Here is a 14,462-nt window from a genome sequence, read left to right on the forward strand (position 1 = left end):
CAAAATATCCCCAAAAAACCTGATAAAAAAGATTACTTACTATCTTGGTCTGTTCTTACAACAATTGGATCACTGAGTGGTCCATCTCCTTTCACAGTAGATGCAAACACTGTGATATTGTAGTTCACATACTCCTTTAGATTTGTCAATTCCGTCTGACGAACAGAGCCATTTACTCGAACATTTCCATTGTCATTCTCTGTTTGTGACTTGTAAGTTATGTTGTAACCCGTGATGATACCATTCTGTTGATCAGCTGGAACTTCATCCCACATGACTAAGATGCTGGTTGAGCTGCTGTTCTGTCCTGTCACATTTTCAGGTGCAGCACTAGGCTCTGGCATAGAAAGTTAATTTGAGTTTCAAAGGCGAACAGTAACTTAGCATAAACATTACATACAAAAATGTGGTGATAAAAGAGTGGAGAATGAAGCAAGGAAGCAAACCCAAGTAAACAAGCAAAGAAAGAACTGAAAAGTTTGAAAAGCAAAAAATTCCCAAAAGTAATAACAAAATTGACCTTTTGTTCTTACTTTCCTAAGCCAGTGACCCTTTTTACAAACAGCTGCACATGTATGCATCCGACTTTGCAGGAAACAATAGTGGTGAAAGGATAAAGAAAATAAATAAACAGCCAACACATTTATTAGCTTTTCTCATATACCGGTACATTATTTTCCATCAGCTGCAAAAAAGCTGTCACATTTTAATCATGCAAAACAATCAAATTGATTCACCTTGTTATTAAAATATCTAGTAATCTGTACCTGAGTAATGTAAGATGAAAGCAACAAATTGTACATATTCAAATGTTACATATTACATGTATGTAAATGTTGAAACAAACTACATTGTTTCTATACATGTAGAGCACCTTCTTCATCTGTGGTAGCATTCACTACAGGGCTCCCGCCACTGATGCCAACCATGTTTCTAGCAAATACTTGAAGGTAATATAATTTCCAAGGTGAGAGTTTTCCAAAAGAAGCACTTGTACTGGACACCACACGGGACCTATCTGACAGGGATCCTTGACAGACAGCATTTACAAAGTCTGTGTTATCTTCACTTATCTTCACTGTGTAGTTCTGAATTGCACTGTTCCCATCAAAACCAGCAATCCAGGAAATATTCACTACTCGTGAGCTCTTTGAATCAACTGACACACTCAATGGTGGGTTTGGTTCCACTGTAGAGTTAATTTATATAATTATACACTCTTCAACAACAATTCATGTACATGTACAATCAAAGTTCTCCACCATTACTCAAAAAGTAACTATAGACTGACAAAGAATACAAGGTACAAGTGAAAAAAAAGTGTTTGGTTAAATTATACAAGCACTATGAATCAGAAAGATTATAATACGAACAGGTCATCCTTTTTTTTTTTCAGTTTTACTAAGGGTACTCTTAAGTGCTCTTTTACGGGCTCATTGCCATTTGAGAGACTAAATAAATAAAGTTAGATCACGATTCTTCTCTTTCCTGTGAATTCCTTTTCAGGGATTAACACCTGTAAAGGCACTGAATGTAAATTAATGCTATAAAACAAAAAAAAAACAAGGAAAGGCAGAAGGCAAATTGAAAAACGTTATGAGGGTTCTTAAGAGCCATAAAAGCAAGGGCTGCAAAACAAAAACTGAATACAAAAATCTCATTTCAGTAATTTCACTTCCATCTCATTTTAGGCATGACTTGCTTTTTCTTTGTTGATAGTTACTGAAAGTTACATTGTATAAACCCAAGTCAATACAATACACCAAGAAAACAGACCTTGAATAACAACTGATGTTGTATTTGATGAGTTTCCAACATCATTATTAACGAGACAGGTATAGTTTCCAGCATCTTGTGGTGTAGTTGCATTAATTGCCAGCTGTACTTGGCTTTGATTGAAAGATGGAATATCCACTCGTGAGTCATTAATCTCCACACTAGAATTTATAGCTATCACTGTTCCACCTTTTTCCCACTGCACTTCAGACACTGGTGGTAAGGCATTATACCGACATGTCAGCAGTATCTGTCTTCCTTTAATCACCAACTGTTCTTTATCACCAGTAATCCTCACTTCTGGCGCAACTACAATTTTAATTGTGTAATTGTTTCAGTTAATTGCAAATTTGTTTCAGTTGATCAAAAATAACACAAAGTGAAATGAAGTAAAAATATTAAATGAAGGGAATCAGGTAATCTACTGTATCTCAAAGCCTATCTGGCTGGGCCAAATGGGCAACTGGGACAGATAAATACATTTGCTGAAATTATTAATAACTCATCAGTCATGAGCCATGATTAGGCAACACATACAAGGAACAGTATGTACTTTGAAAAGCTTTCTTCAAACAGTTTTCTTTGTTTGTACAAGAGATTAAGACCCATTCCAATGGTGATACTGAAAAAAGCGCATCACCTTCAACCCCTCTAAAATTGTGACCACAACCTATTTTCCTTCAAGTTATGGTGACATTTCTATAAAATTGCTGAAATGAAAGTTTCACCATTCCAACAAAGTGAAATCTCAGTCCATGTAATCTGTTCGTACATTGTAATAAAAGAAAAATACAAATAACAGAAAGTACTTTGCAATGTATATGTATTCATGCACTAATTGGTTGGTTCTAGAAATCTCACTCATTCCTGACTATTTCTGACACATCAAACCCTCATATAAGATTACAGAACATAAACTTTCCTCAAACCACTCTTTACTCATTCTCAGTGGCAGCAACAACGATTATCAATGATGTTGTTGGTTTTGTTCTTGTGTTGTAGTTAGCCTTAAAATATGCATAGAAGTGACATTAACCAGGCTGTGATCTTGGTTGATAGAAACACAATGTGTATAGTACCAGTAGATGAAGTAATCAATTGAGTATCAGGTGAAAACAACACAACTAAATAAGCACTCACAATGTACTGTCAGTGTTCCTGGATAAGAAGTAACATTATTTATACTGTTATTTGCCACACATCTGTACAGTCCTTGATCTGCTTGGTCAACACTGACTATTGTCAAACTTGAAGTATTTCCTGTAAAAGAGACATTTATCCTCTGATCTGCTCTATTTACTGCTTCTCCATCTTTTGTCCATCTCACGTCTGGTAAAGGATTTCCATAAACTTTACATTGCAAATTAACAATCTGACCCTCTGTTACTGTTGAATTCTCTGGATTGCTGATGAATTCAGGTTGAACTAGAAAAAAAGCATCCAAATGACTTAGATGTGTAAATGTTCTTTGTTATAATTACGGTATATGCTACATGATCAAAATATACATGTGTGAAGGTCATCTATATCACACTATCAAATAAATGATGTCATATACAACGTACTAACACTGGTTCTAAAAGAATTTCTCATTGGCAAAAGCAATCCTAATATTGCTAATCACATGAACATTTTGGATACCATTTTGAGTTAATTACAAAGAAACAGGATATTTTTCACACTTTTTTAACTAAAGGTGTCTGGTAACAGTTTCCAGCACTTTTCCAACAGCTACAGTTAATACCGACCTACCACTCTTTATCAAGTAATGCAACAATATTGGTATCACACAAATGCCCAGCCATTGGTGAACCAATAGTGGTAATCTTTACAGCATAATAACATAACCATAGCCACAGTACAACATATTACGTGTTTAATTAAAATGGGGGTCATTATACCGAGGTTCTGTTCAATAAATTTTACTCTGAATAACTATGGCCTGATTGTTTGCTAATATATAACCCACACAGCACTGTGCGCTATTTCCTTAAAAATCTAATATATAGATTTAGCCGAGCCTAAAAGCGGAGCTCCTCAGTTACTTTTTGGAATGCTGTTACTAATGAAAATGATCGAACATGTATGTGAGGTAAATTGCGAACTATTTAATAGTTTCAGCTGGAAATAGAATCACATCAGCAGATCGAGGTGTAAGATAGAGCCATGATTTCAAGGATTTCTGGGAAGCAACTAAAAATCTTGATCACATAAGAGAACTGTGTTCTGTGCTTTTTGGTGGCATTTCCTGCTCTTTCCTACCTTATTCAGAAAGACAAGACATTGTTATTAATCATTATATTCTTTCTTAGTTAACATGGGGACTCCCACACAGAAGAAGTTTAAACATTTTTTTGCTGTGGGGACTGATTGAAATGCAGTGGTTACAATACTCAGTCCCTAAATCTCTACCAAATGAAATCTCGCAAAAATACCAAAATAGTATACATATGTGACAAGTTGGAAAGTTTTGTTTTCTAACTTGTCCCCAAAGATACATTTAGCCATCTTCACTTTTGTCTGGAGGCTACTGCTGCTGAAAGAATTTGCAAGAAGCAAAATCACTCTTGCATGAAAGGTAATTAGGATATATTTTTTTGCTGATCATGAATACTTGCATAGGCTTCTAATAATAATTTTATTATTCAATTTCAATGTGATTTGTTCTTCTTCTTGACTGAGATTGTGGACTACAGGAGCTGTTATTGGGTTCCATTAATTAATTTTGCTATGATTAAATTGTACCAAGAATTATAAGCAAGCTAAGAATAAGTTATATTATGTACATGCATTTTGTCTGGACTACACAACCAAATGCACTCAAAGGTTATGAGGCATAGGTACATTTGTCAGAAGAGCCCAGCATATCCAAGATATGTTTTGATTGAGACATCGATTAAGATAATTTACAGCAAAATGGATAAACAACACATCAATATCCTACATGCACCAAACTGGACATAGGGGTTATGAGGCAATCATTTAAACAACAGATTGAAATAATTTATAAACAAGAGAACACTATTTGTACAACAGTAGGGAACAAATTAGCCTTATTGGACGTTGCGAATGGCAAGGCTGTCTGTCTCCATTTCGTGTTGGCAAAATATTAATTTATGCCATGTCCAATGCAGATTATCACAAAATTGATTTACAAACACGATAAATATTATTTTAAAGCCAAAAAAGCAATTATTTAAATAAACCATGAGTACATTATCTCTAAGAAAAACTGATTAATTTAACAGGCACCTTAAATAAGTAGTTAATATATGTGTTTCTTAATAATGTAATACAGTGTATCTGTCACAATGTTGCAGCCATGATATGACAACACACAGGATGGTTGCAGAACTCAACTTCTAAGTCAGTTTATTCAATGACCTTGGCGCAGAAATTATAATCCCATCAAGTCGTCTGTAAATACAGAGAAACCAAACAAATCATTGCAATCTTAAATAATAAATTATTGAACTCTTTTGCATGTATGTACGGTGTATGTTCCATTAACATTGGGGATCTCTCAGAAGCTGCATCCATCATAAATTAATTTGTTCCTGCATGCATTTGTTTATAGAACTTTTCACACTTTAATATCTCTGTCATACTTATAGTGATCTGTGTTCTACAACAATTAGTACACAAGAAAAATACACTCAGTAAGATATTGTTTACAATAAAAATCAATGCCTATAAGCAATCATAAGGACTTTAAATTTACATTTCTTCGGAAATATCTCACCAGGCCATGGTTGCTTTGAAAGTCTTTGATGTCTTAATACGGGCTGCCCATGTGTAAACTGTTCATATATTGAATGACAGGAACAGACATGTAATCATACTGTAGCTGCTACTTGAACACCACTGTTATTCAGATAAAAACATATTGATTATAATTTATTACAATCTTTACACACTAACAGATGACATTCCTTTCTTTGATATACAGTGTACTTCATTGTTAGTTGTTTACTAAGTGTTAGTGAATCAAATGCTAGGGGCTGGTACCCCCGGGGGGACACTGCCATATATGGGCTATATAGGTATGTGCCGCTGTGAAGGGTATGGTTTTCAAGCAGTTTACTCTAGGATAGGGTATATAAATCAGAACGTTTGGGTCTAGAATAGGGTATCATTTTTCACAAAATTGACTAGTTGGTTGAAGATTTTATCTAGACTAAGGAAACCAGGAATTGCCACTCAAAAATATAAAAAAATCAAATCAGCAAGTTTAAATTTACGCAAATCAGCCTCAACAGTGTCAATAGATGGGGGGATTTGAGGAGTTTACTCTAGTATAGGGTAGCTAAATTCAGCTGAACTAGCTCTGGTATAGGCTAAGGGTTCCAGGGTCCAAGCGGCACATCCCCACCCAGAAATTCCCAAAGTACCTCCTCCGGGCTGGTACCCCAACTTTCACAGTGGCAGGCTCTGCCCTGAGATGCAAAGAAAACTTAATAACTGAGATGAACTTGGCGACTTGCTTTTGAGATCAAATTCAGTTTGCTTTAAACAAGAAACTGGAACATTACAAGTTACAACAATGTGCCCAGTCCCAATCAAAGGGCCATCCAGGCTGTTTGGTTGTACATATAACTGTACAACTGCATATGAGTTCAGCTTCCAAAAGAAAATCAGAGTTTGTCAGGTTAAATACTGATGTTCTTGCTTACTACATGTAAATCTGAATGTGCAGTACCAGAAGATATTCACACCCAACATCCATTCATGGCCAGTCTTCAAAAATTCCAAATTAAAGTATAAGGAAGATAGAGCTCTAATAGAGAAAAAAACCTCCATGTGGGGTATGAATCTTTTCTTGAAGAAAACAATGTCTGAGAAATCATTAATTACAAAATAATGTTTCAGAAATATCTTACCTGGTAATTCCAACTTTCAGAACATTTTGTAATCTAGACTGTCTGGCCACTTCATATATTTGACAAGTTGACACTGGGCATGTTTGTCAATTTGTGGGCTTCAACATCACATTACAATAGTAGCATTGGTCAACTAAAAACAGCATAATTTGGTTAATTAATATACACTGTACATTATTACGTTGAAATATTGGTGTAGATCGTTGCACACCAACAGATACAGAACCATCACAGATATGATATATTTTTAACCTCTCTGAAATTTCAGATTATTCAAGATTAACATGCACACACATCATTAAGGACAACCCCAAAAAACTGAATTCGGAAACCGGAATCCGGAACTGGAAACTAGAATGCTGAATCCAGATATTATGAATGATGATAGAAATAATTCACTTCAGCGATGTCTAATAAATAAATATGGGGAAAAACTATTTTGCTGTTATTTACTTTCTTGGCTTTACTTCAGCTACAAACTGTAATTGCTAAAAAATTTTTGACTAGTTCTGAACAACCCTTAGCTATACATCTGGCCCAATTGTTCAAAAGCTGGATAAAGCTATCCATTGGGTTATCACTTTCCAGTCAGGGTTAGTGATTTTTCGGGTGGATAGAGTTACTCATAGCCTGCGAGCAGGCTCTACTATCTGTCTCTGGTGCCTGAGCAGGCTAAATAAGTGTCTAGTGTTTTTCTGCATTGGCATGTCAGCGAGTGCCTTCATGCAGCTTTGCCTCTCATGCCCCCAGCCCAAACACAAGAGCCTGCTCAAAGGCTTAGTTACCCATCTTTTGTTCAACCTGGTTCTGGTGAGAGTGCAGTTCTTCTCTAGATCAAATTGCTATGAGAAGACTGGTGAGTAGCACAATAACAACAAGCTATTGTGGTGAGTTTCTGACAGTCTCTAAGCATCTTTTAACAACATGTGGTCCGATCTGTTAGCAAGTGAGAAGCAGACGGAAGTAAGTGTGCAACATTTCTATAAATTGTTTTAATATGATGGCCATCAAGAATATGAAATGCTGATTTGTCACAATATCAGTCTGGAAATAGTGTTGATCCGGAACTAGTTTGGTAGCTGTTGGACAAATCAAATATTATATTAAGATGAGCCAGGTTAGCCTTTGAACTTCGAAAGTGGGGGGCGTGAACATCAATGTACAGGGGGCTGCCACTGACAGACATCCTGTTCTCTATGACATTTTCTATCTTGTTCAGTATCTACTAGACATAAAGGGTAAATTTATACCTCTGGTAAATTGCAGATCGCTTATTAAACAAAATGGCAAGAAGATTGTTTAAATCTTATAACCGCGCTTTTAAAATTTAACTGTTTTGTTAATACTACAGTCACAACGCAGTGCACATTCCAAAGCAGTCCTTGATGATTCACTGATTACTGTAAACACATCACTTGATCAACACAAATTGTGTCATATCTTATTGCACCATCAGTCTTAGCCTTTGCAAAAGCTATGATGATGTAATGGTCTTAATCTGGAAGTTCACTCGGGACATGCCCATGAATGATACAAAAGGAAACGAGTGTCACGCTATTAATAACGCTTTTAATAAACAGCTTCTTCCTGAAACGTCAAAATTTAATTTGCTTGCGCTTTGAAGTAGTCACGCAAGTCACACAATCAGGGGGGATTTACGTTATCCACAGCTAATTTTGGAACGGTTGTGTTTTTTCTCCTATCACTGACTTAAACATTGCAAGTTCTGGCAAGCTCCTGTTTACTTCGGCAAATACTTAATTTTTCTTCAAATCTCTTAACTTGCTGCGATGAAACAGCCAAAGAATTTGCTTCATTTGCCGAAACCCACAAGAAATACTTACAAAATTGCACATAAATTAATGACCATCGCTTCTGGCGAAATAAACTTGCAAAGTAAACATGATCTTACAGTGTATTTGTCATGTAGCGAAAATGAAAGCTGCAACGTCAGCGCATTCCATGGCTGAGATAATACCCTTTTTTAGCGTTTTTAACATATTTATCATTTCTCTTTTAATCCAACGCTTCGATAAAACCAGAAGAAAATCTATATTATACACAAATAAAGAAAACAATATCCGTAACATTGTCCTTGTATTAACGTTTCAACAGCTTATGGCAAATAAACATCACAGGTTGCGTGATTCAAAATTTGGCTGAGAGGAAGTTTGGGTCTGGTCACTGACCACAAAAAAAAAAAAACACTGGTAGAACATGAACCGCGCTCGGCCCATGGCCGTGCAGTTAATTGCCAGCAAGCTTATTTTAGACGCTCTCAGGGTGCTTGGAATTAAATTATGACGCACTTTACGAAGATTCTCATAATTATAGCCCTCAGTAGAAATAACGGTTGCACGAATTTCCAAAGACGGGGAGTTTTTGTGTCAGTTTGAGGTCCTTTTTACTTGGCCGCTTATTTTTTACAGGCAAAAACGTAAGCAAAACAATTTTCAAGTATTTGAAGAGCTTGTTTTCTTCGATTTGTGGATTCTGGTTTCCGGTTACTGGATTCCAGTTTTTCGTTCTGGATTCCGGCTTCCAGTTTCTGGGTTTTAGGGTTGCCCCACCTTTAACAGAGTGTTTGCTTTACATTCAGTTTACACATGGCTGTTATCCAGCATAGGCAGACTTACCAGTTTGCCTTCAAAAATAAACTGCAACAACTATTGCATCTTTCACCACCTATTCTTGTGATGAAATGACACAAAATCCAAGTACAAGAAGTCAAAAGCATAAAACAAACTTACCTGGTAATGCTTACAGTTCCTCTTATTGTCTGCATATGCCTTCCATAAACTGGTACTGGCTGGACAATGTACTCATTATTTTTGTGATCACACCTTAAAACATCACTGTTATATAATTTGTCCTGAAAAAGCAATGCATGAAATGTTATGCCTTTGGCACTCACCAAATACCTTTACATGATGTACAAAGTACACCACATCAACATTCACAATTCTCTTTACTTTCACTGTAACTTTTTTTGTGGCATTTTCCCTAACTTGAAGACAGGACTTCCACATTGGGTGATAATTTGCCTCTGAAATCTCTATGAATTCACAGGGAGTGATAACAATTAAATCGTGACTAATTTTAGCAAAGGAGGCGTTCAGATGTCAGATTTTAATGTTAAGTTTATAACTTTACATTACTCTTCGTATATATATATATATATATATATATATATATATATATATATATATAACGAACTAACTGCAGACAGTACTGTTTCGGCCTTCTGGGCCTCATCAGTGCAGTGCTGAAGACTAGGATGGAGGCTAAGCTTAAAAAGCCGCCCCAAATACTACACATGTGGTAGTATCTAAGCCGTTACCAGAGTGCTCAAACTAGCGAGCTAGTGAGCATGCGCAATTGCAACAGTAACGACTCATCCCAGTAGAGTGCTCAAACTGGACATGAAAGCAGAGCTTTGTATGCCAGCGAGCTATATCTAACTGCAGACAGTACTGTTTCGGCCTTCTGGGCCTCATCAGTGCAGTGCTGAAGACTAGGATGGAGGCTAAGCTTAAAAAGCCGCCCCAAATACTACACATGTGGTAGTATCTAAGCCGTTACCAGAGTGCTCAAACTAGCGAGCTAGTGAGCATGCGCAATTGCATCAGTAACGACTCATCCCAGTAGAGTGCTCATCCCAGTAGAGTGCTCTCTCTCTATATATATATATATAGAGAGAGGATATTACATGGTGGCGAGAAGATATGAATTTTATGTTTGAGTGGCAAGAACAGTATCTCACGAGTGAGCGAAGCAAATGAGTGAGATATTGTTCTTGCCACGAGAACATAAAATTCATATCTTCGAGCCAACGTGTAATGTTCTTTTTATTATATGGAGAAACCAATTCAACAAAAGCAAAAGACGGCAATTGTGACTTCATTGAACGATACGACACTCACAAAGGTGACATACGGAAAATACGCCACTCAGGTCCCGGATGAAGTGGCGTATGGAATCTACGAGTGGTTTAGTTCCCAGTAAAACACTCTTCTCCATATAACAAATATATATATAACCTCTCAATAATTGCACCTGTAGACAGAAGGTGTGCTGGAGGAAGAGATGTTTTAAACTTTCTGAACTTTTCCCCCTTACCTGTAATAGGATGACTATTATGAACTACGATTCGCAACCAACACCAACATCAGGTTATGTATACACATGTATATTTTGTTGTCTCCTGTAATCATAAAAAAATAAAAATCTAAACCCTCCATAAAGTTCATACCCAATAACACTGCCACATGTAGTGCTGTTACTGGGAATTAATTTAAGTGAAACTGTTGAAACAGCGCGATCTGTCAAAATTGTTTCTAGCAGTTAAGGCAGGATAACAGAATATACACGTAGTACACAGCAAAGGCCAGAGATACACACATGTTGGTTATTAGTTAGGATTTTGTGAGCTTCTGTACTAGGTATGGTGGAAAATAATGGACTACCAAAAATGAACGTTCCTAAGACATTTTGATAGCGCTGAGAGGAATGAATATATAAATTTACAAAAGAAAGAGAAGTTCTTGCCCTGTCCAGTTCTCTGTCATAAAAATATCATTTACATACATTTATTACATATGGTTTGTGTTTAAAGCTGATACAATGCACACTCTGATTGGCTAATTCTAGTGCATTATTTACATTTACATGGTATACGTCGGTAAAATCATAAAACATCACATGCGACTAAAATAAAAACTAAAAACTAAAAAGAAATGCCTACATGTAATTCATAATAATTTAAATATACTTAACACTAAAACAGATCTAATTCTTTACTTTATTCAAAATTATGCCCATGGGTCAATTATGAGCATGCTACAAGGTCCCAACACAAAGTAAAAGGAAATTAAGAAAACTATTGCTTTTTTCCTGAAAATTGTAGCGACTGAAAACAATGATTGAACACTCTGAGAGTGCATTCTATCACCCTGACAATATAAAATTTAAGGAGAATAGAGAATTCACAAAGTTATATTACAAAGGAATTGGTAATGGACTTGACAAAGGAAACAGCCAGGAAGAAACTGAAACTTTCTTTGACGAGCAAAAAAGTATGCATGCACAACAAAGAAAACAGTGAGTGACATTCGGTTAACGAGTTACAGTGTAGTTAATAACAAAATTAGTGTGAAGAAAAGAGCAGAGAGAGAGAGTGCGTGTGTGGAGAGAGGAGAGTGCTCTCACCAACTAAATTGTGTATATATGTATGTATGTATGTAAAACTTATTTCTAATACCGAGAAATGGTCAGGGCAAGAACTTCTACGCCCTAATTTTTTTCTAAGTATGTAAATGTCATTTACACTGTTCAATTTACCGAGTAAAGCTCTTTGCATTTTTTTCCATTAGTACTATCTCACTTTGGAGGAACATTTCCATATTAAGTGTAAATACTGCATATTTGGGGAATAACCCATGTACCCCCAATCAAAAGCAGTGGCACTAATAAAATGAAATAGTAAATCAAAATGAAAGTAGAGCTTTATTTGCACACAGGATTTACATGCACAATCATCTACTCGACATTTGGACTATATGTGACCGTGAACGGGAAAACGTACCTTAACGCTTATCCGTTAAACGGGCGCTAACGGACGGATAGCTAACGGATAGTTAACGGTCTTCACAGCATTCTAACGTTTTGTCCTAACGGTCTAACGGTTATCTAAGTGTGCCTAACGGATGATCAAAGCGTTCTAACGCTCTCTCCTAACGTTCTAACGGCTAACTAAGTATGCCTAACGGATGAAGAAACCGTTCTAACGGTTGCGCAATTTGTTCTAACGGATGACTGGAGCCGTTTAACGGTTGTCTAACGGTCTACATCTAAAGAGGTTTTAATTAATGGTTGTCTAACGGTGTACATCTTAGGACGTTTAACGGTTGTCTAACGGTTTACATCTAAGGACTTCTAACGAACGAATAGCGTAGCTTTCAGTCCGATGTTAGAAACACATAATCGTGCCAAACCATTATTAGTCTTACACTCACGAGTTTTAGAAAAAACGAATCACAAAGTGCCGATTTCATCAGTCGTCGACGAGACAAACATTAATAAAATTATTTCCACGGTGAGCATTGAAAACAAAACTCAGTGATGTAAACTATCACTTCCTTATCGAGACAGAATAACTCAGAATTCGAGTCCTATATTATCATGTGGGACGCGAACCTAACGTCGCTAGACCCGTGTGTAAACAATTTAACTCGCCAGTCGGGATGAACATTTTTTATTGTTTTACTCAAATGAATTTGTCGCTTGTACTAATTTTTACATAATGACTTTGCCTAGAGTTTTGTAAAAGTAACTGTTTTATCCAGCTGTGGATTCGCGAGAGATTAGGCTTTCTTGACAGAGCATGCATGCGAAAAGCGGTACCTTCTGAGGTCACGAAGCTAGTCTCGAAGCGACAGGCGGTTTGTTGGCGCTGGTTCCATCCGATAAAGTTGTTTTTGTTACATACATGTAGTTTAAAATTGGTTTCTTCTGATTCAGAGTCAGACAACAGTCTATCAAAATATTCATGAAACTTTCCGCCGGAATATGGCCGTTTCTCACATCTTAGAATATGTAAACAACTTTATGCAAATTTTTGAACCCGCGCACTTTGTGAATTGACACGTGATCAGTGTTTACTTCGTAGAACATCTTTATCCATCGCATGGCCATTTTGGTCGAGTTTTCTCCGTGTTTGTTTCGTCCGTTTATGGCATTTGTTAAGTATTTTTAACTTTCGTTTGTTCACAAATTACAGTAACAAATTACAAGCTCTCGAAACAACCGGACTTTGCCGAATAAATAAAACAGTTCCTATAATGACGATCGTAGTTAGGATTTTACATGTCGTCCGGCTGTTTGTGGAAGCGGCAAACGTGTTTTGTTTTGGATCGTGTATAACAATTATAGCATGAAGGCTTTATTGAATTTCATTCGAGTTGTATTTATCAATCAGGGCATCAAAACATAATAATCGCCAAACTTCTCGTCGAAAGATAGTTATCTCTCATGATTGTTTTGACCTAAATGGAAGCCAAGAGCTGCTCTCGTTTCACACTATGTTAGGCTACCACATTCTACTTCAATGCATGTCATGCCATTCTAACGGAATCGTGACCCGTTTAACGGATGCTAGTTTATTCTAACGGATCCTAACGGCTTCTCTAGCCGTGCTAACGGATACAGAGTTTTTGCTAACGGTTATGCTGGCCCGTCTAACGGTCTGATGCTAACGGCTAACGGATACATGTCTCTTGCTAACGGTTGCACTCTCCGTTCTAACGGCCTGATGCTAACGTCTAACGGTTGGGCTAACGCCTCTAACGTTTTTAAGAAACTTTCTAACGGATGACTAACGGATGCTTAACGCTTTTGCCCGTCTAACGGATAAGCGTTAAGGTACGTTTTCCCGTTCACGGTCACATATAAGCATTTCACCAAACCGAACTAATTGGACAGACAACAAAATAAAACGAGGAAATCTACATTATAAACACAATAATTATGCATATCACTTCATCTGAGTATCAAAAGCAAATCCCTTCTCAGTGAAAGGTAACCGAATGAAAGAGAGGATAAAGAAAATTCGTTTAACCTTGCAGTGTTAAAAGTTTAATAATTATTCACGCTTAAATTTGAATATTACAGTGTGCATTTTTGCCGACGGCTTAATTTAGCTTTGCAGTCATTTTATCGGCGGTAGCTTTGCCAGGCTTCAACCAAATTTAAACCTGGGAATTCACCCAAGCATTTCGCCAAACCGAATAAATTGAACTAAGAAAACGA

The 14,462-nt window shown here is 36.7% G+C and overlaps 1 protein-coding gene across 2 annotated transcripts in view; it reads right to left on the reverse strand.

Annotated features, from left to right (window-relative positions):
• The window catches only part of LOC145467316 (protein sidekick-1-like), a 79,997-nt gene that overhangs the window by 33,502 nt on the left and 32,033 nt on the right, over positions 1 to 14,462 (reverse strand). For both annotated transcript variants that reach the window (XM_081450859.1, XM_081450858.1), the window contains exons 3-6: positions 2,917 to 3,201; positions 1,777 to 2,085; positions 875 to 1,189; positions 41 to 337 (exon numbers count right to left, since the gene is read on the reverse strand). In XM_081450859.1, coding sequence (XP_081306985.1) covers positions 41 to 337; positions 875 to 1,189; positions 1,777 to 2,085; positions 2,917 to 3,201 — 1,206 coding nt within the window. The remainder of the gene's footprint in view (positions 1 to 40; positions 338 to 874; positions 1,190 to 1,776; positions 2,086 to 2,916; positions 3,202 to 14,462) is intronic.

Source organism: Orbicella franksi, chromosome 14 (assembly GCF_964199315.1).
Source record: "Orbicella franksi chromosome 14, jaOrbFran1.1, whole genome shotgun sequence".
In the NCBI taxonomy this organism is placed as follows: Eukaryota; Metazoa; Cnidaria; class Anthozoa; order Scleractinia; family Merulinidae; genus Orbicella; species Orbicella franksi.